At 41.3% G+C, this 23970-nt stretch overlaps 1 protein-coding gene across 3 annotated transcripts in view; it reads right to left on the bottom strand.

Moving 5' to 3' along the window:
• USP4 (ubiquitin specific peptidase 4) overlaps nucleotides 1-23970 on the bottom strand; it is a 44305-nt gene that overhangs the window by 6126 nt on the left and 14209 nt on the right. For 2 of the 3 annotated variants that reach the window (XM_080385432.1, XM_080385433.1), the window contains 7 exons: nucleotides 23364-23481; nucleotides 19889-20062; nucleotides 17878-18036; nucleotides 15369-15593; nucleotides 12528-12611; nucleotides 11667-11761; nucleotides 482-673 (listed from right to left, as the gene is read on the bottom strand). In XM_080385432.1, the coding sequence (XP_080241558.1) occupies nucleotides 482-673; nucleotides 11667-11761; nucleotides 12528-12611; nucleotides 15369-15593; nucleotides 17878-18036; nucleotides 19889-20062; nucleotides 23364-23481 (1047 nt within the window). The remainder of the gene's footprint in view (nucleotides 1-481; nucleotides 674-11666; nucleotides 11762-12527; nucleotides 12612-15368; nucleotides 15594-17877; nucleotides 18037-19888; nucleotides 20063-23363; nucleotides 23482-23970) is intronic. The other variant, XM_080385434.1, reaches the window with a different exon arrangement.

Below are 23970 nucleotides of genomic sequence, written 5' to 3'. Positions count from 1 at the left end.
TTGCTGTCCAATCCCACTCAGCAAACCGGACCCATCCTGCATAGTACCATTTACAGGCCAAGAACTCTCAGAATGAGTCAAACCAAAACAATTCAGTAAGTCTCTGTTCTCGCTGCTTGTTCCAAGTTTTACTGGCGGTAGATGGAAAAGGCAAATATAAGTTACAGTGGCCCCTTCTGAAAGCACATGGCCTGAGTTCTGCTCCTGACCCATTTTGCCACACAAAGTAGGTAGTTTCCCTTGTGACTACCACCAGTATTATCTCACAGCCTGCTTTCAGAGAGCCGAAAAAACCCAGGGCCTTGAAATGTCCCTGGGGCCTCCAGACACTAACGCAATGCAAATCCTGGTTTACAAGCCACATACAAATTTAAAAATCAAGGAAAATTCTTCCTGTTAACAAAGATGCAGTAATCCTAATACAGTGTAATTGGACAGGCAACCGCTAGAACTTTACATGGGATTCAAAGACATGACTTACCTGATCTGCTCCAAAACCACACTGTACAAGTGGTCCACAGTGAGTTTGTGTTTCAGCACAGATATTAATAGTGGCTGACCAAAGAGTACGGTCCCTGAAGTATTGCTGGATTGCCTCATTGTCTTTTCCCGAAAGTAAACAGAGAGAGTAACACACTCCGAGCCATCCTCACTTGGCTTGCAAACTTCATACCTGTTTGAGAGACAGGTATTTCTATGGGTTATTTCCACTGCCAAGAAGCACAACAGGTAGAACCAATATGAACTCAGTCCAACAAGTCTCTCCACCAGGTCCTCCTGAGAAGGACGGAAAGGGTTGTACTCTGTCTTCATGCTACAGAGCAGTTTTCCTGAACTTCTCCCATGGCTTACAATGACACAGTATACATAACCACCAACAACTCAACTGCCACCTTCCCTCTGTCTTTATTCCTAATTCACATCCCTACTGCCACTCACCTCTCAAGACATTCCCCTGACAACAACATGCTGCTTCAACCAGATCATGGCATCAGTGAAAAATACTAAATGCAATTTTAAATCCCTTGGACAGAATTTGTTCCCTCTGGAGAAAGAAACCCTCTTGATACCTTGGGTTGTGCATTCTCACAGCCTCTCGTACAGATAATGGCCTGAGCTCACATCACTGAGCTGCCAACGTTTCAGAAAACCAGGAGTTTGGAAATATCACAGGAAATTTCACAGAAAAATCTAAGGACAGTAAACACACAGGAGAAAAACATTCTGAAAGAAAACAAACAGCTCTGGAGAACAGTGAGGAGACCAAGAAACAGCTTGTGCTACTGGGCGAAACAGCAAATGAGGTATTTGCAGATATCACAGTCACAAGAAACCACGTGGTCCAACACTATCACACTGCTCACTTCAGGACTACTCATTACAAAAGATTCATTTTCAGGAATGCCAAGCCACACTGTTCTTAAATTTGGTGAGTCACCTGTCCAGACTGATCTTAAAACTGAAAAAGAAAGAAAGATTTCATGAATGATGTCGCTATGCAAAATGACCAAGAACACAATCACATATCTGAATGTACCAACTCTTCACAGCTCTCTTACATTAGACAAGATGCTTCCCTTCTCTTAAGAGTCAAGAAACATTTTTCTATTCCTGTGTTCAAAATGCTCTTGTAGAGCAGGGAGGAGAACAAATTTCAGAGTTGTAGTTCTGCTCCATCCTACTTAAACAAAAAGGAATCCCAGCTTGGGGCTTGCACCAAGTCAGAAAAGTACATAAAGAAAAATATCCTTCCAGAGTCCCAGCCCAGACCACCAAGCGCATTAGAGATCAGCATCAGCATAGGACAGTCCAATGCAAGTGGCAGTTGAGGTTTTCTAGGCTGTCAACGCTATTCAGCTGGACACCAGCACCGGATACAGTTCACACCTAATGTTTCCTGGGAAAGAGCGCCACCAAAAGGTGAATTATTTTACTTAGCACTGTTTCAGTAACAAAAAAACATACTCGGTCCCAGAATATCATCTACAATTAACTCCAGGTCCTATGCTTGTCTCCAGTCCTTAAGCTCAACTCCTATAAAACAGATCAGTACACAACATACACATGTTCCTCAACATTCTCATGCCTGCCTCTCACACTGCCTACACTGTGCTCTGCATGCACCTGAATGAAGCCCAACCCATGTGACGGAACAGAAAAAACCCACTTTAAGTATTACCCATACACAGATGTCACCCATCACAAACAGCCAGCATGCTGTACCCCTGTAACACTTTGCAAAAGACCATCTCACATACTTCTCACTGCAACGTAACAAGTTTGGTTACTCAAGTGTCATTCTACCCACTCCACCTCAGAACAGCTTCGACATACTCTTATTAGAGGCAGACTTATCAGAATCAGGATCTGTCATTTTCTGAATCTCTTGAGCAACAGACATCCTTTCTAAAAAAAAAAAAATAATCTAAGATATAATACTTTATCTATAATTTAAGGAAGGCTGTAGAGCTGATACTGGGAATTACTAGAAATACACTGTAATTCTGTATCTTACAACTTAATTGAAATAGTAGAACATAAAGATGACGCTACACCACACTATATGACATGGTTTTAGAAGTCAGAGTTATTAGCTCAGCTGCTACCACACTGTATATTGCCTGGTTGCCTCTATAATTCATAACTCTGAAAAGCATCTGAAAACTACTAAGCAATAGGGCAGGATTTGACTAGTCTTCATCAGCATTATGAAGTCTTCAGGGCTGTGGTTATAATTCAGAAAGGAGGCAGTGAGCAGTGAAGTAGGTAACTTTCATTCCCTTGCAAACTTAAGTCAAGCAAGCACACAAGGAGCACGAAAAACTACAGGAAGACAAGGCAAAGCGATGTGAAAGGGCATTGAAAGCAAAAAATACTGAGCTAAGCACCAGTCTAATATACATGTTGTATATTACTGAAACATTCCCTCCCAAGTGCCGCTATATAAAGTCCAGCTGGAAAACACTATGTGGATCACAAGTCAGCCTATAGCAACAACCAAGAAAAGAAGTATATTTTGTAAGAGAACAGAGAAGGATAGAAAAAAAAATGTCACTGAAGAAGCTGACAAACACATCTGTCTGAACAGGATTACTACTGCACACCAACGCAGAGATGCCGCTGAGAGATTACAATAGGTTCAAAGGCTGACAATAAGAATGAACAGAGAACTGGAAAAAACCTGGGTGAAAATGCTGCACATACTCTGATCTCTTCTAAGAAGTGGAAATACTCCTAATCTGTTCTTTCTTCCATAATGCCAGAACATATATAAACAAGTAAACTAGGAGATAAGAAGGTGCAAATAAACTTTCACACAACAGGTAGTTTGCCCTGTTCAAGTTGGTCACAGGATTTTGCCAGTCTTACAGAGGAGTAAGATTAAAAAGGATGAGGGAATTCAACGAGCAGTATTTTTTACTAAGCCTAAAAAAAACCCTGAAACACAGAAACTCATTCTGGAAAGGATAAAAATCCTTATTTCCAATAAGAAAACTATAATTTGAGCAAGTGAGAACAAACTTCCTAGATCAGTCTGCTACAATATCTCACACATGTCAAACATTTCACATAAAGCTACTAGACTAGCAGGTTTGCTGACCTAATTCACTTTAATAATTTTTGTAGCCTCAATCACGTGAACAAACCTGACATTTCTGCAGCCACTCATGGTTTTTCAAGACCACAAACTCATCTAGTAACACACAGCATGTTGTAAGAGAAGGCAGCAAACATGGTATGTATGGCAAACTAAATTATTCAAATATGCACACTTTCATAGGTTAAAGGTGACCTGCAAATCAATTTGTGAAACTTTTATCAATGTAAATGATACTTATTACAATATATGCCCCATTAGCCAGGCTAAGAGAACAGGGGTATCTAGTTTATCCATGAAAACATTTTTCTTCTTAGGCCTTTAGAACTAAGAAGAAATACTAAGAGTGATACCCTTGAAATGGGCTGCGGAGGTTGTTTTCAAGTGGTACTTACCTGACCCCTTGTAGGCCGGCCCCAAGCTCCAGCAGGATCCCTGGGTGATGTGATATCACCAGCATGGTGCATGTGTGGGTGTTACATTGGAGCGGGAGCCGGAGGTCCTAGTGGGGCTGGACTTCACAGAACCTAAGAAAAAGAAATAGTAAGCGTTTCGGTTATGTGCTGAATGCTGTTCTCTGCTTAGCCTGGAGAATGAGAGCATTCAGCACAAACACTGAACAACCACTGTCAAATTGATTTGCAGACCACCTTTACATTACTGACGTTCTGATCATTTGCCACAGATCTCCCTGACCTCTGGCAGGAACAACATGCCTCCAGGAAACATTTACAATGTGGTGAGAGGCAGGTTACTCCCACCATTCTTTGGCTGCACTGCCCCTACACACTGTGCCAGTGATCTTGCTTCAGGTCTTGTAACAAACCCCTTAATTTCTGCAAGAGTCTCACCTTTTTCTCTGATGCTAAATACTAACGCATCTTGCATCAGAACTACCCTACGTTTCCAAGCCTGTCATGATGAGAAAGAGATGAGTGCAAAGCCTTGTGACAGAATAGGCTTGGAGAATTCTAGCCCCAAATTCTCCTTCCCTTTCAGCTGACCTGAAAAAGAAAATGCATAGTTTTGTCCTTTTGTGCCAGGTTCATTTTGGGATGCATCTGACAGTTAAAGTCACTTAAATATCAAGAAGCCCAGTAACATTTGCATTTCTTCTTTTTGAAGTTTGACTATCAGAGAGCACAACAAGTAACGTTAATACCTCAATATCTTAATAATCACAAGAACTGATGAGCCAGAAACTGAACAGCTGAAAGGACAAATCTATCTTAGCCATCCAGGCCAGATTTTTAATTTTTTTTTCCCCAAAAAAAATCACTGTCCATTCAGCTTAAATTCCAAATGGAGTCCAATTCTTCCCCTCCCCACAAGATTCAGCACTTCCCACCACTTTAGTGGGATGTGAAAATTCACAGTGCATGTCTCAAGGTGTCAAAGGTGCCCTGCAAAAACCACAGAAGGCTGAACGACTCTTCCCTCACATCCCTATGGCGAAAACCGGAAAAAATACAGCTTGTCTGACCACTGAAAGCTCCTAAAAAAACATGCAAGCTCATTATTCTATACATCCCATCTATCACATATTTCACAAATATTCATCAACATTAGCCGGGACTACAATGCTTGCAGACCATGCCTCCTCTGTCAAGCAAATACAAAAAACAACAAAGCGCATTCCAGCTGTGCTACTCCTACTGCAACATAGCATGAGTTCCTGCTCAGTGACATTTACAAGTGAAGCATTTCATGGAAATCTATATTCTACTCAGTAACCAACCAATATAGAGGCCTAAATTAAAAGCAGAGATTTAACAGACATTGGTGTCAAAAGCAAGACACCAGTACAAGAGTAGTGACTTTTTTTGTTTGTTTTAAAATCACGTCCCTGCTGTGGCCCAGATCTTCTACAGTATTAGATTAGGCTCTTCCTTGAATTCTGAATTGAGACCTGTTGCTAGCTGGCTAGTGCACAATATTCTAAAATCAGAAGCCTGTTGAACCAACAGGGTATTGTCACATGCAGACCCAGGCCTGGCTACCACTTTCAGCAAAGCAAACATGGAGAAATATTGCAAGAGACTGGCCATTTTCAGTTTTTCAGTCCTGAGACAACTTAAGGTGATGCTACAAAACATACAGAAGGCAAGAACTGCCAGTTTAGATTACTACAAGACCCTAAAGCTTCAGAACCATTGAAACAACTGATTTCTGTTACAGGAGACTGACACCCAGGTGATCACGGGTCGAAGATCTGCTGGACTCTGAGCAAAGTCCTGTTGAGAAGGGGACAAGGAGAGCAAGAAACAAAGGAAAAATTCAATGGCAGCTGCTCACTAAACCAGAGCCTAAAGACTTTGTAGCTTTCCCTATCATTACACACTCATTCCTTGCATTCTCAGACTCCAGCAAAGGACCACAGATGATTACTAACACAACTTTGGTTTGTTTCTGTCAGTGGAAGGGAGAAGTACTCTTCAGGTGAGGAAACTGCTACACCATTAAAAAAGATGATTTAACACTAGCTTGAGGCATGGAAGGGCACTGTCTTCAGTTTAGCACAGCTTCTCTTGCAATTCTGTGTGTGGCTATCAGGAAGGAACAAAAGAAAAGATCTGTGAGCACACCCAAATTCAAAGATTAAGCAGCAAATTCCTTCAGGAAAATGCCTCAAAAATCAACAGGACCCACTGAGCAGCCTGCAATTTTAAAATACAAGTTTGGGAAATATACACTTGAGAAACCTATTTCTGAATATGCTGTACTAATTTAATTCTATTTTGAATTGCTTACTTCTTTGTATTTCATTTTCTCATCAGTGAAAGAAACTTTGCATCTAACTTCAATTGCTTAAAACAAGTGATGAGATGTACACATTACAGTTTGCCAACGGGGAAGTATTGCCACTGGACATTACTGAAAAACAGGAACAGATGATCAGTATGTAAAAGTGATGAGATCAATAAAACATTAATTAGGATGGTTCAAGTACATGAGACAGTGAATAACATGTTTATTTAAATACAAATTATTAACATAATGGTCCTCAGTCATATCCCAAGTTGCATAGTATATGTCAGCTTCAAACCCATCTAGGTTAACATTTAGTACCTAAGAACACACCCTGCAAAAGGTACCATTGATATCAAATGATTAATAATTGAATGTACTATTAGTAGGTTAACATTAAAACAATTAGAGCAAATTAATTGTTAATAGTCAGTTCAAGATATAAGCACTTTTGCATGTCCTGCTAAGTGCTTCATTAAGCACCAACAAGTTCTTTGTTTAAAGGAGTAAAGTACGTCACAAGATGAATGAGCTGACTGGAAGTCTACCACAAGCAGCACCAACCAGGGGAAAGGCAATGCCAGCAGGGGAAGACCACAACTACCGACTCAAGAAACCCTTCCAGACCCAAAAAGAAGTTGAGACAGAGCATGCAAACTAATTAACACCAGAAGCAAGAGAATTACTTGATAAACAGGAAACTGAGTATTACATATTGAAGGAATTCTGTAACTTGTAAGCAATGAAGGCTGGTAACTTTGCTTTCTGAACTGTATAAATAGTACAAAGTTTTGACCATCAGTGAGTTAGGCATTTGCGGCTCAGCACCTAGCTCACTACCTTGTACAAACTGGAATAAAGGTATAGAAATACCTTGACTCATTGTGAGAATGGGTGCTGTGTACCAGGTAACAAGCCCGCCTACATGTTAATGCCATAATTACCTTACCCCTCTCCAGTTTGTTTTTCCCACCTGACAGCTGACATGCCTCTCACGTAATTTTGCTGCACTGTGAGCACAATAACCTGAAATGCTGCAGTTTTCAATTTCAATTAAAAAAAAAACAAACCAAAATACTCAATTTGTAACATCAGTAATGCTACTAAAAACTTAATATTTTCTGCAATTTGTTCTCCTAGAAGCTGATACGTTTTAGCCTTACTACATATGGCAATTAAATGATTCAAACAAACCTTAGAAAAAAAAATCTGTTTTCAAAACATAGTAGGCAAACAGCTTCCAGAAGGTTTCTTCCTTGCTAATAAATGGATACATCATCAGCCCATCTTAGTGTGCAAATAAAATTCTGATGGGTTCACACTGATTTATTTAATCTCTTTTAGGTTGTTATTTATTTAAATTGTGATTTTGGGGTGAAAATACTGTCACTTTAAAACATTACACAGCTATACTTTCTAATAAAAAGGCAGCTGTTCCCCTTCATTAATCAATACAAAGACAGTTTTCTTTCAGGAACAGAAGAGATACACATTATTCAGTGTAACTAGTGATACACGCCACAACTACGTCACCAGTCAGCACAAGAGGATCTTTTCCAAACTGAACATTTTGTGGACTATGCAGCCATACAGAGCCATCCCTCAAATCATAAACAGCAAGTCTTTTCCTGTCACTTAATAAAGAATTGACCTTAATTTAAAATCAAAAGAACAAAATGCTTTTCAGTGGGCACTCAAGCCTTCACTGTCTTTGGGGAAATAAAACGTTTCTCAACTATACGTCATTTCAATTACATATTTTTAGTCTCAAGTGGAAACAAGTTTGTACTTTAAAGGTGGAAGATTTTGGAAAACATAAGATCTTTTTTCCAAAGTTTTTTATTCCTCCATTTAATAAACAGTGAGATATCTGCCTGTAATCTAAGAAAATAAGCAAGTTGCTGGGATATCAAAAACTCCTGAGGTTACCAGCAGCAGCAATCTGAACATACAACCACCATATGCCACATTCTTCAGCCACGCATCACGCAACATCTTCAGGAAGGCAGCAAGGCCTGACCCGACACCTTACAGTTGGTAACTTCTACTAGAAATGTAACAGCTTGAGGAACATATGAGAAATTTCTGTTTAACCCACCCCTGCCCTACTCCTGAGAGGCTTCCACAGGTACCCCAGGACAGCTGTGTGCAGAGCAACATGGCACTCCACGCCAGACAAGAGAACAGTTATTTTAACACTATCCTATATCCTGGCCCAGGTTACCTTCTGATTCCAGTTACATCAACCCAGCTAAGGCGCAAGAATGAATGCCGAGTGTTACTCGGCCAGCCCAGCACTGAGAATAAGCGCAAACTATGTTTTCATGCTAAAACAAAAAGTAAGAAATTTCAGGAACACTAACTACTCCAGTTAAGCTAGAAGGAACAAGTTAACCAAAGAACACGAGGAGTGAACAGGGATGTTCCTGCTCTGGTTTTGGAGAAGAGGCCCGCAAAGAAAGCACACATGGCAGTGCCTGGGTGCAGCCCCAAGGTGGGTAGTGGTGGCAGATGCAAGTCAGAGCAGCGTTTGCCTTTGACAAAAAAAGCAAGCAGGCAACCCAAGAGAAGTCCCACCACTGAAGGAAAACATACAAGGGCCAGTGCAACAGCTAAAACTTCTGGAGTGGGGTTCTGTGCAGGAGCCCTCTCTAGCAGGGTTAAAAACCCTTTCTGCAAGAAGCAAAAGGCAGAGGATGCACCTCCATGGCTGCAAGTACATTCCCCAGTGGGAAACAAGTTTTGAAGCCAGCAGGACACAAACATTTGCACTAATTTTAAAGTTATGCACTTTTTTAGCAACTATGTACCAAGTCCAAACAGACAATATTACTCCTCCAAAAGCAACTCAGATAATCCTCACCATCTTAGACTAAGATTTAGAAAGCCTGAAAAAAAACTTATACAAGCCAGTTTCAACATAAGAGTTTTAACTCACAGAGATCTCCAAGGGTTCCTCAGACCACAGGCTAAATAAAAATTGAAAACATTACCTGCAAGGAAAATTAAAGAAAAATCATAATTTCTTGGAAAGATACCAAAAAACACATAACACATGCAGTAACAAAAAACCCCCCCAAACACATAAACCCTTCAGCATATCCTTTACATCGTCAGTTTGCAAGGGCCCAATGAACCAGAAACCTAACACTGCTAATCTTAAATTCAACCAAGTCCTTTCTGTGACAATTTTCAAAGTTTCTCCTAGTGCCACTATACTCTCACAGCCTGCTCACCTCAGGCTCTACAAGCAAGTAACAGCAAAAGGGTAAAAATAACAATCACTCAAACTTGCAGGTCAGAAATCACAAGTTGAAGACCCACCCTGACTGTTCCCACCTTGTATCTATCTTAACAGAAAGCTGATGTATCTGGTGAAGTGGATGTGAAAGGAGGGACTGACAGTACAAGACCTTAAATAGATGGAAACCTATTTAAAAGTTTAAATTAAATTAAAGAGTTTAAGTGTGGAATGCAATAACCTTCACCCTACTATTACCATTTCTTGAATGATTCGATTAAATCTTAGCACACCTAAAAGCAGGCTTTTTATAACCAGACAAGGTAAGCAGAATGTTCACAATAAAATAATGCATTTGCCCTTAACTAAGAAGTTTAATTTTTGCTCTTTATGAACAAGTGTTTCTCTGTTGCGTTTTTGAGACAAGTTTCCCTTTCAATAAAAGAATGCTGGGTTTAGCTGTAGGTTAGAATATTACTATACATATCTTTTTCCTGGCAGCATCACCCACTAAAGGGAGTTCCTACGAGCAACTTTCTTCTAATTCTCACCCTGGTGCCTAGCTGCTTGCTCTCACCCCACAGTGCCGAAGGCAACTTAAGAGGGCACACGGAAGAACAGGATTAGCAAAACTTCCTCCTGCTACCTCTCCTCGTCCTTGGAGGGTTATTTTTAACCCAGGTCAGTTCACTCACTATGAGTCACAGCATCACCTCATTCACAGTTGTGCCTGCACATGAAAGGAAGTGGTGACTGCAAAGGAAAACACAGGTGGAGCTGCAGTTCAGCTAACACCAACCCCCACCCCAGAGCAGCCTTAATTCAGACGTGGCTGTTTGCTGTGGAGGGATATGCGACATGTTATGCCTGTAGGAAAGTAGGGGGGGTTGTAATTACCGTTATAATAGCATGTTTCTCGTTTTTTCCAATGTTTTACTAGCTTTGGAGGCAGACTTACTTACTATCTAACACTTTACAATACCCCCACAACAGAGATTTCACAGAAGCCAAATGTCCTTCCTAGGCATCTTAACTGGCCACACCTTTAGCTGCAACTGAAGAAAACATGGCAACAAGAACTTTCAGCGAAACTCAGACATTGCACCTCAGCCATGAGGTCATGACAGATGGCATGACAAGACTAGCACCAAGCAGTATGTCACAGCACCCCACTCAGTGAATGGTACACACCGCACCAGAGTATGTTAGTACAGGATTTCACACCGGCACAACAATTTTACAGAAGCAACATCCTTGCACTGGAATATTTACACGAGGAAGACTGGACTTGTGATGAAGGACTGGATTTGACCTCACAAGCCCCAGGTTCAGATGGGTCTCAAAGTCCATTTTGCACTGCACGTGCAGTATTTTTCATTTTCCAGCAGCAATAAAGGAACATGACTTTTGCTCTCCTCACCAGATTTTACAGAAGACTGGAGACATCTCACCTACCACACACATATATAGCATGTCAAGCACAACCAAATCCTCAGCTGCACTGAAGTCCCTCAAAACCACAGTTAAGACACCAACAGTGTAAGCACCAGTCAAGAGACTATCAACCTCCAGTCATGGTTAGCTGGCCACTAAAACAACTATGATGGTTTTGAAAAGGCAGAGTACAACAGCTCAGATTTCATGCTATCCTATTAACAGCTCCAAGGCTTTTGGCTTATTTGATGCATAAGAACAGACAGTAAGATTGAGTTTCCTTAAAAATGCCAGTGAAAGCATAACTGTAATCCAGACAGATTATCATATCTGGAATAGGCTTGTCGAAAGTTCCAAACTGCAGAACACTCACCAAACAAAAAGTTAATTCTTACTCAGGGCCATGACTTCTTTTCTGTTAGGAAAACACCTACTAAACACTGCACATGCTGATCTGCTGCTAGAAGAAGTGCTGCATTACTACCAAGTCATGCAAAAGGTCTACAGGAAGGCTTAGGTTGCAGGGCAGGGGCGGGGGGTGGGAAGGGGGCGGGCGGGGGGAGCGGAATTTGGTTTTATATCCTGAAATCAAAATAAATGTTTTGTAGTATTCTTTGCACCACGGCATCTTCCCACTTTACTCACACAAAGATGTCGTCTTTTGGCATGATATGATTTAAACCTTCATCCATTTGGAAGATTTTGTGGAATCGATGATTATACACGTCTGTCACCACCATCTAGAACAGCAAGTGATATTTGCAAAGAGATTATAATAAAAGCTTATATAAATTTAGGCAAACTAACTTTAAATTCAAGCAACAGTTTATTCCTATTCTTTCTTCATCAGAATTGTCAGCACACCAACAACAGCACTGTTTTCTACCATAGTACCCAGGAGCTAGTCAGCTGCATTTGTTAAGATGGATCAGAAAAACAAAGCAAATAACAGACTGATTTTACAGAGGTACTGAGGAGGTGCAATTCCACCAGCTGCAAGTCAGCCTGGTGCAAACAACAGCACAGATCCCAACAAAGTGGCAACAGGCTAGGATTTCAGGCATGGATCACTCACATCTATAATTAACTGAAATAAATTCAAGTGCTACATTGGAATCCTCAAAATACCCCACCAACTACAAAACCATTCCCTCTGGAAAAGCTCACCTGACACCTTTGTTATTAAAAATATGTCCAAGAAGAGGTGGACCCAAAACAGACACCGAACATTATCTCAATATTAAGAGGCTACACTATCAGAAATGTTGGGGGGCAGGGGTTGGCTTTTTGCCCCTTCTCTGAAGCCTCTCTACTGCAATGGTAGTAATCAGATTAACACAGATCGCTTCATGCATCTTTTTATTTTACAATCAAAGAACAGCATTCAAACTTGTTAAGGTTTTGTCACTATCCCATGAAGTTCAGCTTATCACCCATCTAAAAGCTAAGCCACCAAAATGTTTCAAGAACAAATATTTGAGAATTACTGCCTGCATTTATCCTTACATTTTCTGCAGGAACACCAGAGAGTTTGGAGAGTGAGTCACACAGATCCGAGATGGCCCCCATCATCGGCACCACAACCCGGTACTAGAAACAAAGATAACATCGTGCTTACACCAGGCAAAATAAACCCATGCAAGGCAGAGAGCAAGAAAATGGAAATAAAACCTTTAATTTATAGAAGCTCTGCTGAAGTTAAAGTCATAGCCACACACTTCAAGATCTTCTTGATCTCAGCTCCACCTTATAAAGCAGGGATTATGGAGGGAATGAAAAAGCCTTAAACAGTCAGCCTTCTGCTTTGATCAGGCTCAGCAGTAGTAAAACCCATTAAAAAAAAAAACAAACCAAAACACCAAAACCAAAAAGTCAGCAGTTTTAATGTCCTGAGCAACCTGCTGTGTCTGTTTCTTTATCTCATAGAAAACATCCTGGAGCCATTCTCCCCAGTGTCTCTGGAGGTCAAGTCAGAAGTCGTGACAGGCAGGAAGGGAAAGGTGTGCATGGACTGCATACAAGGATGGACCCTACTGCACAGATCAGACCACTTCAGTCTTCATTTGACGGGCAATGTCATCAATACAGGCTGCACGTTACTTTTTTAGGAGTTCTGTTCTGGACATGCTCTCAAATGGAAACAAATCCCCAGAGCTCACCCAGAACAGGACATACCATGCATTATACTGCACTAGGGCTGGCTGGGAGGGAGACACTTTCCTCATGGAGCACCCTGTAAGGTGCCATATTTTGGATTTGTGGCTACAACAGTGTAGATACCACACTGATGATCCAGTCACTGCTGAACAGTGCTTGTGCAGCATCAAGGCTTTCTCTTTGTCCCCACTGTGCCCCACTAGCAGGTAGGCAGTAAGCTGGAATGGGATCCAGCCAGGACAGCTGTACTAGACTACCCAAAGGACTAATCCATACTATATAATCTGATGCTCAGCAATAAAAATTGTGGTAGAGAAAGAAAGGGTGGGTTTGGCTTCCAAGGTTATTGCTCAGACACTGGCCGGGCACCAGTGTGCTTGTGGGAAGTGGCAAGTGATTTCCTTTGTGCCATCTGTGCCATTGTCCCCACCCTCTTATTTTCCTTCCCCTATTAAGCCATCTTCACCTCAACCCATGGGTTTTCTTGCTTTTGTTCTTTCTAGCCTCTCCTCGTTCCTGCTGGGAAGAGGGTAGAGGGGAGTGATCAAGAGGCTAAGTGGGTGCCTGGCTGCTGGCCTGAGTCAATGCACCACTTACATTAAGCTACAAAAGGTATGAGGGACACAAGAAACCTTTCACACTCCTAAGCAGAAGTATCTTGTAAGTCAGTGGGAATGCTCTACCTCAGATGATAAACATATGACAATCCACTGGTTACACTTCTAGTGCTCTGAACACTTCCCTGAAGACAGATCTACGAGCTTTTAACGTGGCTGAGTGACATTCTGCAACCAGGAATGAGTATGGATGCAACAATGCAGGTGCAACAGACCACATGCATCCAGTTTTGTTTAACCTAGCATCCCTCCTCCATCAATAAACACCACCACATGTTTTAGAGGATTCAAAGGCACTGCAGGTTATAGATAGGCACACACTCAGGGAGAATTATTCAGAACGTACCTGCCTTGCCTAAAAGGAGTTCTGTATCAATATTCACCAGGATCTTCTCAGTTATACTACCCATCTGCATATTCCCCTGTGGCCATCAGAGGCTTACACTTCACTTTCTCTTAGCACAACCCACATGGCAGAGAGACAATTCCTCCTTGTATCACACACCACAGGTGAGTAGAGGTGCACACCTCTGGCTTCCCAACTGGGACATCACAAAATACAAAGAACTGCTCACAGGGAGACTGAAGGTGGGATGTAGAACATGCACACGGACAACTCATCTAAAAGATCTCCAGGTAGCAGAAGTTATGTTAATATTGATTCTTTAAAGTAGAATTTATCCTCAGTCTATAGGCTCTTGGTAATCTTGCTTGTTTCCTCAATGAATCCCTTCTCTGTTCTTGCCCTTTATAAAGTCTTGGTGACAAGAGCAAGCATAGCTGTCCTTGGCTTCACAGTTGTACAAAAAAGCAGGATGAAAAATTCTGAAGAATTCAGCAAACATCCTTCTCCACTGTACCTACCGCCCCCCTCAAACTAACAGTGTATATACAAAGCACAAGTTTCATCATCTGCAGTTATAATCCACAGCACATGTAAATATTGCCCATCAGTGCCTCCAAAACTGCATTAGAGCATCTAGTCACTCTGCTTGGGCCTCCTGCATCTTGTGCTTTTCTTGACATGCATGGCAAGCACAAGGTTACTTTGGGTACATGTGCCTACTCACAGACCCATTTGAAAATAAAATGGGAAGGGGTGGGGGGAAGAGGGGCGTGCGGGAATTAAAAATCAATCTTAGAATCCAGCAGGCTTTAAAAGCAACCAAGGATTTTTTCAGTTTTTTCAAGAGGGATTGCTTCTCATTTGTTTGAAATTCAGAGGCCTTATTCATTTAGAGAAGTTTTACCTTTATGTTTTCCAAGGTAACGAGAGGCAAACCTGATAATGCAAACCCATTACTGCTTTCAGGGAGCAATGCATCACACAGGTAATCTCATCACAGGAACACGTAAGCCACTTCCAGCTGACCCATGACCCTCATCTCACAAACGGAGATTTTTTTACAAAGCCACTTGATTTCACATGTTCAATTACCAGTTTTTACATTAAAAAACCCAACCCACCTCAAAGGTGGACACCAATGTCCTTTAGACTACTTGAAAAATCTCAACTTTAAAACACAATAGAAAGATTCAGATGACTTAAACTTTTGCCTTCAACTTGCCTCACCTGGACAGGTCTACGCTGTGGGGCTGCATATACCAGGGTAACTTCCATGGGACGATCTCTCCTCAAGGGCAGTGGAAGGGTTAAGTAACAGAAGGGATCAAAGGTCACAGAAACTTTGGAGCATTTAGGACAAACAAGGGTAGATTTGAAGAGACCATGAAAAATATCCACAATGATAGAATCATTCCTCAGCCTATGATTCTCCCAAGCCTCTTTTGCCACCTCCTATTAAAAAAAAAAAAAAAAAAAAAAAAAAAGAGAGAGAGAAAAAGAGTAAAACAAAAGTTATTTCTCACAAAGACTTCCATATTCCATAGCATGGCAAGCACAGGGATCAAAGAAAACTGAGAAAAAACTGAGAAAATTGATACTGACGGGTAAATTTCACAGAAAGGGAGCGTCTACCAGTGCATCCAGCATAACACACCAAGATTTCTTCTCAGTGAAACTAAGACCCTGCATCAAGTCAAACGTAATGTATCTATTTTGGCCGAGTCACTTGATCAGGTATTCCTTGGCACGCACAATGCCAAAAGCATGAATGGAGCCAAGGAGACAGTGACGGTTACACGCTGCTATTCAGGACAGCAAGCTGCTAACGAGATATGCTCCACTCTCCTCCATGAGGAACAGACTGCTGCCTCCTGCTTCTCACAGACAACTGCAGTTACAGCTTCCAAGAAAAAAAAAAAAAAGTAGAAAAATGAAGGTCCATGTCTTACAAAAAGTATAAAAGGAGACAACTTACAATCCCTTGAAGGCTTTCACAATACAACTTACAAACTCTTTACTTAAGGGCATCTGATCACGGGCATTTGCCTATTCAATGCAATCAAAGGCTCTTCTTAGCATGAGACTTCATTTATGGTACAATACCATACATTTTGATATATTATATCTCAAGTTAAATAAGTGCATAGATACACACACAGTTGCTAACCAGGATGCTGAGATGGGAACAGAGTAATAAACTTCAACAAGTGCAGTGATAGGGATGCAAGGCAGAACCCCGCGTGCATCTCCTACGCTGCATGAAAGGAAGTACCTACATAAAATGAAGGCATGGTGGGCATCTTTTCAATCCCACAATTACCAGCATTTCTTCGAGAGAAAAAAAGATTAAATGTACTACTTCTTGTGGTGTTGCCACATGTACTGTATTAAGCAAGAAAAGGCAAGAGACATGAAATTATTGCCCATTAAGAGAAATAACAACTAGTCACATACACTTCCTAAAAATCATTATTATATCTGGCTTTTAGAGGCTCCTAAAGCATTGTTCTACCCGATGTAGTTACTCTGGACTCTGCATTTGTCAGTATGCTGCAGTTGGTTGTACCACGACAACAGGTAAAAGCCTAATCAGGGGAGCGTGAGTTCACTTAGGGAAAGACATTTCACTATTATGTGCCTCATTTTAATGGGAGCACGATGTTTGCCAACTTCAGAGCAACAAAGAAGTGTCTGCAAGGGGCTCAAATATCAGCGTTGACTGGGAAACAGGACAAAAAAGACAGGAAGAAAAAAAACAAACAGAAGAGATTTTTCTGGCCTCTGTCAGGAAAACGGCATAACAGAATTACTAGGTAAAGGGATAACTGGAGCCCAAGGCTGTTTGAATTCAGATATAAATTAAATAAAATGTAAAGTTGCTTTAAGATCAGTGTACCCATTTCCATGGCACCAGAAAGGTAAAAAACCTCAAGTTAAACCTCTTAAGGAGATGCACCAAACACCAGGAATTCATCGAGATCCATGGCTGTACCAAATCACTTACACCTTGGTTCTCCCTTGTCTTGACCAGTGCTTCCGTGCACCCTATTCAGCCTGGGTTTAAATCTAGCTCAGGGATTACGTTTGTCTAGAGGCCATGAGGGAGCACACATAGGAAATCTGGCCTAACGGTTCATTTTCTCTAATACTCTGCTGTCTACCAGTGGGACAAAATGACGGCTTACAACCCCATGCCCAGGGCGTGTGTTCAAGACCCTTGTCTGAGGGACACCCCTGGCACCTCCACGTGAAAATGCTCCCAGTCCCCTTCAAATCCACATGCAAGTACAACGGCCTGCACAGTAACCACTCTCCTCAACTTACGCTAAAAGCTGCTGCTCAGTGTACCTGGAAGAAGGCAGACCTGACTAGTCAGGAGGAAAAGTTACGGTAGTAACTACAGCCTACTTTCAGGCAGCTGTTATGCCACAAGATAAACTTCCTTCCTTTCCACTGCAGAACCACATCAGTGTTGTGCCATAAGCACATCTTCCTGCACACCAGTACAAGAACAGACACTCTGCTGTAAGGCAGAGCAACAGCAACGTGCCACAAGGTGTCATGAAGAGTCAGCTGGGCCATAACTCACGACAGGGTTCTCCGCTCCCAGGTACACTGCTTTGCAGGCAAAGCATTTGTGTGGCCTGTGAGCAAGAAGGCCAGGAAGTGTCACAAAACCCAATTAAACTCCCTGTGAAGCACCACCTGTCCTATCCTCAAGTAAAGGGCACCATACCGAATCAGGTCTGCCATTAGCATCCTTCAGCTCCAAGTAGGGTTTCTTCTTCACTCTGTTCAAATCCTCATGCAAACCATCTAGAAGAAAAGCCAAAAGCTCCTGGGAATCTTGCTGCTGGTATCCTGAAAACTGAGGAGCAAATTGGCCAACCTGTGTCTGAAACACAAAGGCAAGAGTCAGAGAGGAGTTAGCATTATCTATGTGTAAAAGACAGAAATAAACACACTCATGTCCTGGCTTTTGCAGAGATCAGCTCTATGCTACCTTATGTTAGCAGTACACCACAGTGAACTGGACGTTAACACAGTTAAGGGTGCCAGAATATTTTTCCCAATTGTTTTTTGGTTTCCCCCCTAGTGTTGAGAAGGAAGAATGCATTTAGTGCTGTGACACTAGAAATCTAAGTTATCATTATTAGTTTAGGAACCTGCAAACAACCACTACAGAAAACCTAGCTGCCTGATGCATTTTGCAATTCAATTTCTGTTTCAGAAACCTACAGCTGCCATAGTACAGACCTGCTACAGGATAGCACCTTGAAGCAGGTAGGCCGCAAGATTGAAAATGCTTGCGGAAGATACTTATAAACTAACAAAACTGGCTTCAAACTAAGATTGAAAATCTCGCCGCAGGAATCTCTAGCTATTCTAAGAATCGTGATATGAACCTAAGAAACATAACAGCCTTAGTTAGCAAGCAGCAGAAACAACACACCCATATACAGCCTCTTATTTCCTAAGTGCTACGTCACAACACTGCCATTTAGTGTTCCTGCTTCTAAAAAAAAAAAAAAAAAAACCACAACAGAAAGGGGTCCCACAGGAAAACCAACAATTAGCTGAAGGAGTAGTCAGCCCTAGTGACCATCGCTAGCTTTCTCATAAATACACAGTCCAACAGACTTGCAGAATTATGCTTAGTACATTTTAACCAGTCAAAGATGACAACTGTAATGGAACCCAAACTGAAGGGTTGTTTATATTATGGAGATAGTTAACACTCACTGTATCAGCAAGAATTGTTAGAAAAGTCACAAGCGACCTGCACTAGGAAATAAAGAGTAATCCCTGTTCCAGTCTTAAAACAACAACAGCCCACACTAAGACACTTTTATTGATGTCCACTACAGATTCACCTATTTCCTCTGAACAGAAGTTTACAGAAAACTTCAAGAGCAGTGAATGATGTGCCAGCAACTCGAAGTGACAGAAATCAAACAACATCTTGTTGTTTCAGAACTACATATGACTCTACAGAGGACAGATTTCTGTGGTCCATAAGACTTTTGCTCCAAGGTCTCAAAGGCATATACCCTCAACTTCAAAACTGTACCATGCAAAGCCTAAACATGACAAGATGCACATTTACATTAATACCAGGTCATGCTTCTTTCATGCATTAGGGATGTTATTCATCCGCAACATACTGACATTTCAAACCGAAGCAAATTCTTAGTGTTCCTTGATATTTTATTTACATTGCTCTGCAGTGGAGCATCTCTGCCTTTTATTTAAAACAAAAGACATAGTTACATTTTTTCTAGGGGTTCATACACAGCTGCTACGTTGCAGTATTTCAGCTCAAAGCAGCTCTTTCAACTGAAGCACTGGGAACATTACATCAATAAACAACACTGTAGACAAGGAGATGCATTTTGCTCTCCACTTCATAATCTGAATACCTCTTCTCACTGATTAAAGTTCACAGCTGGCAATTCACACGACCTTGCCTAGTTTTGTAGCAAGGATCATGCCGATGCAGCTGTAAGCAGTTCTCGGGCTGGAAGGTCATTTATTAAGACATTTAACATTAGGGAGCAGTAACCAACCCCAGGGTATGACACTACTGGCTGGCCAAATTCCTTGAAAAGCATTTATATAAAATGTGAAACAAGACTGAAGCAGTTCTGTCATTACTGCTTTCATAACATCAAAATATGCGGAAGGTGTATGAGCTTTCACTGTTTCTTTTGTCAAAGAGCTATGCTACAAGAACACAGAGTACTTACTTTAAACATACGAGGGGCCACATAAGACTGTCTCCCAGACCAAATCTGTTTAATGAGCTCTGCATAGGCCTCTGCAATTTCTCCTCTCATCCCCAGTGGATTGTTCTGATTTATTTCAGCTTCATATTTATCTTCCAGGAAATAATCAGTCAGAGGAGGTGTATTGCTTAGACACTGAAAAAGCATTAAGAAGATTAATTTACTGCACAGGACAATAAATCTGTGTAACAACAAAATAAACCCAATTTTCACATCAAAATATGTACTAAGTTATTAGCAAAACGGGTGAGGCTGAATTTTTGAGTACACACTTAGTAAAAAAAAAAAAGAAAAAAACCTGTTGGGAGGGTGGGATACTATAACCATTGCATCAAAGCATGGCTGAAATAAAAAAAACCACACCCCCAAATACCAGTGTTCAAAAGACTAACAGCTCTTTTCGGAAACAAGTTTTCTTTCGCAGGTGCCACACTGACTGCTCTCCTGTAGAGTGTATTTGCCCCCAGATTGTCAGCTTTCCCTCTGGAACGGTTTCTACTGGTTGATCTAGCTTAAGGCATAAGGCTCACTGCTCTGCAGCTCCTTGGTTCTCCTTCAGGAATTTCTTTAAAACTGGCATCACATTCTTTGGTGCAGAATAATTTTAAGCATTCATTTAAAGTTACTGCATTTAAGAGTTCAGGAAAGCAAACAGCAAACAACCTTCAGAAAAAAAACCCTACAGACTTTTGGAAGGAAGGTATCTGCTTTTCTTATTATGTCCCTCCACATTTTGTTAATTCGTTCTGTAACTCCCACTAACGCTTCAATTTGTGTAATGTCTCCTGGTGTAATGCTGAACTCTGAAAAAAATCCAAGCCTGCAAGTGCCAGAAGAGTACAAGATTACAATCACAGTCCTGCCAACACTCACCAGTTCCTGTAATTAATGTATGCAGACCTGGTTTTCCACCCACGACTGAGGTGGCAGGGTAGGCTACCTTACCAATGCATTATAGGGAAATCTGCACAGAACGGGTCAGGAAGGTCTCTAGAGATGTCACATTAATGTTCTCAAGTCTACACCCCTCATTCACTCTCTAACCTTAAAATCCTAATAGAAGTAACAGTGACAAAAGGAGGAACAAGGGCTTCTCCTAAAGGTGAAACACAAGCTACACTTTGTCCTACAAAGAACCAAATGCCATTTAAAAGAATCCCCATCAAAAACTTAGCGAGTTTTAAAGGCAGGAAGGATACCACTCTATCTACTCTCCCATTTATATACTTATCATCAGTGTACCACGGTAATGATTTACGACATTCTGGGAAATCACCATAAACCTCAGCACACAAGTAAAATTAGCACAAACAGATTCCCTAATGCACTAATTCACAGACTCAAAGCTTATAGCAAGAAGCAACACTTGGATAAGTAAGGCAAGACTTGGATGTGTGAACAAAAAGAGAACCAAGTCTAAGATATGATCAAAATTATTAGGGCTTTGACGCACTGTAGTATCAAGAAAATCTAAACTGGGCTCTTTCTGAATGCCTAAAATTTCAGGACCTGCACCAGATGCCTGTACAGCGCTTCACCCACTAGGTGTAGCTACACAGATGGAACAGCACAGTTATACATGGCAACCTGGACAGCCAGGAAAGCGTAGTCCTGCCCTTCAGCCAACTCCGCTTTCACTGCCTTGATGTGTACCTTATGGAATTTATTTCCTATCAAATTGTTCCAGTTCCAATGCCCAGGTGTTAGTATCTTTCTCCAGGCAAGTGACATGAAAGTGCTTATAGACTGCTACGTTTGACACCAGCCTCTCACTGGGAGACTGCTGCTGACAAAATTTCAAGAACCTCCAAAAACTAAAGGCAGAAATTTGCATTTGAAAGACTGATGTCTAGAAAATTAAAGCCTACGGTTGATAGAGGAAAGCAATTGGTCCTTAACACGACTAGTTTGCATGCAAAATTGAGGTTGAAGAATGTTTGGATTAAGTTACTTTGACAATAAAAATTAATTGTTGAAGTTGTGTCTTAGCTATAAAGTTCAAAAAAACCATTTGGTTTAAGGTTTCCATGATGCAACTGAAAATAAAGTCATGTCAAACAAAGCAAGGCATTCCAAGTTTATTGTGTATCCTGAATACCACATGCATAATGCATTACAGTTACTTTAAGACCTGTTCTAGCTTTCAAAGCTACCACAGAGTGACAGAAGTCATTATACAGCACTTGTACCTGTGGTGGGTTGACATTGGCTGGATGCCACATGCCCACCAAGCCACTCTATCACTCTCCTCCTCAGTAGAACGGGGAGGGGGAGAAAATAAGATGGAAAAATACCCCAAGCTTGTGGGTCAAGATAAAGGCAGTTTAATGAAGCAATAGCAAAAGTCATATGCATGGAAACAAAGGAAAAGAAAAAAAAAAAAAGATGTTACTCTCTACTTCCCATCAGCAGATGATGTTCGGTCACTTCCCAGGAAGCAGGGCTTCAGTATGCGTAGCAGTTACTCCAGAAGAGAAATGTCATAAACAGCGCATGCCCCACCTTCCTCCTCCTTTCCCTTAGCTTTTGTATCAGAGCAGATGTCATAAGGTATGGAATATCCCGTTGGTCACTCTGGGTCAGCCCTCCTGGCTGTGTCCCCTCCCAAGGTCTCGCCCACTCCCAGGCCTCAGGCTACTGGGGCTGATGCTGTGTGAGCGCTGCTCAGCAGCAGTCAAAACACTGGTGCGTTACCACCACCCTTCTGGCTCCCGGTACAAAGCACAGCGCTGTGAGGGCTGCTGTGGGCTCAGCCAGACCCAATACAGTACCGCACTACAAGTCTGATGTAAGCAATAGGCAAAGTTCATAAAAATCGGCTCAAAATTTCTTTGATTTCTTAGAAAACAACTTTCCCTAATATGTTTCTGCATTTTTAAAAATGAACCACATAAACCTAAGAGACTGAATTAAATAAGTATACCAATTATTATAAGCTTTGCATAACTGTCACAACCTTAACAGCCCACACAATGACCCTGAACCCTTCCTGTGGCTTTTCATACTCCTAATTTTTCAAGAATCTTTAAACACAGACCCCAGAACTGCATGCAGTGACCTCCTTATGTCACTTATGTAGCCCACACAAGTCAAAACATCCTCCACATCAGCCCATTTTTATCATAGCACCGCACTAGGACCTTACCTTACAGGTAGCCCACAGCCTTTTCAGAAGTCATGTATTTGAGATCCAGTCCTTAATACTGTACTATGTTTTATAGCACTAACATGCTATGCATAAGCAAAAGTAAATATGAACCAATTTTTTGGTTTGGAGTCGGCTGGTTGTTGGTTTGGTGGGGTTTTTTCCATTCCAGGCACAGTCTCCTCATTGAATCACATTAAAACACTCTTCCCCTTCCAGAGATTTTAATCTACAATCTCTGTGAGACTGATCTTTTATTTAATTCTAAGAAGGGTTCTTTCCAATTCTTACCTGTAATGCAGAATTCATGAAGCAGGTATTTCCAAGGTTACTGAGTCCACAGAGTCCAGGCTGTGTCAGGGAAGCGCTGTCCCTGCAGCTGTAAGAGTTACAGACAAATCCAGAACCTCTGAAAGACAACACAGTGAACTCCACAATGAGTTTATTGAGTCTCAATACTGTTTAAAAGCCACATCAAATACAAGTCAAAAAACTGTTTAATTAAATAGTTTAACCAGCCTACAGGTTTCTGCTGCTTCATAGTCGCTAATACTAAATACCAGGAACGTGAAGTGTATGTGATAACTTTGGAAGTGTTAATTGTTACACAGCATATTATTAATCTATGGCTCATAACACATTAATTTTCTCTGTCTATAAGTACACAGCACACTATGCTAATGCAGCAAGAATCTATACAACATACTGTACGAGCTAATAAGAAAATTATGATCTCTACCTGGAAAGGTTTCTACATTAATGACAGATGGAGAAAAGAATATAATCCCTTCCCTCATACCCCCAGTCCACTCAAAATCAGGCAATGCCCTGGCAGTTAGTAAGCTCAGGAACACACGCTACTTTTGCAAGTGAGCAAGGAATAGCAGAACACAGCGGT

The sequence above is a fragment of the Falco punctatus genome (genome assembly GCF_963210335.1).
Source record: "Falco punctatus genome assembly, chromosome: 4".
In the NCBI taxonomy this organism is placed as follows: Eukaryota; Metazoa; Chordata; class Aves; order Falconiformes; family Falconidae; genus Falco; species Falco punctatus.
This window is presented reverse-complemented; position numbering and strand designations above follow the sequence as displayed.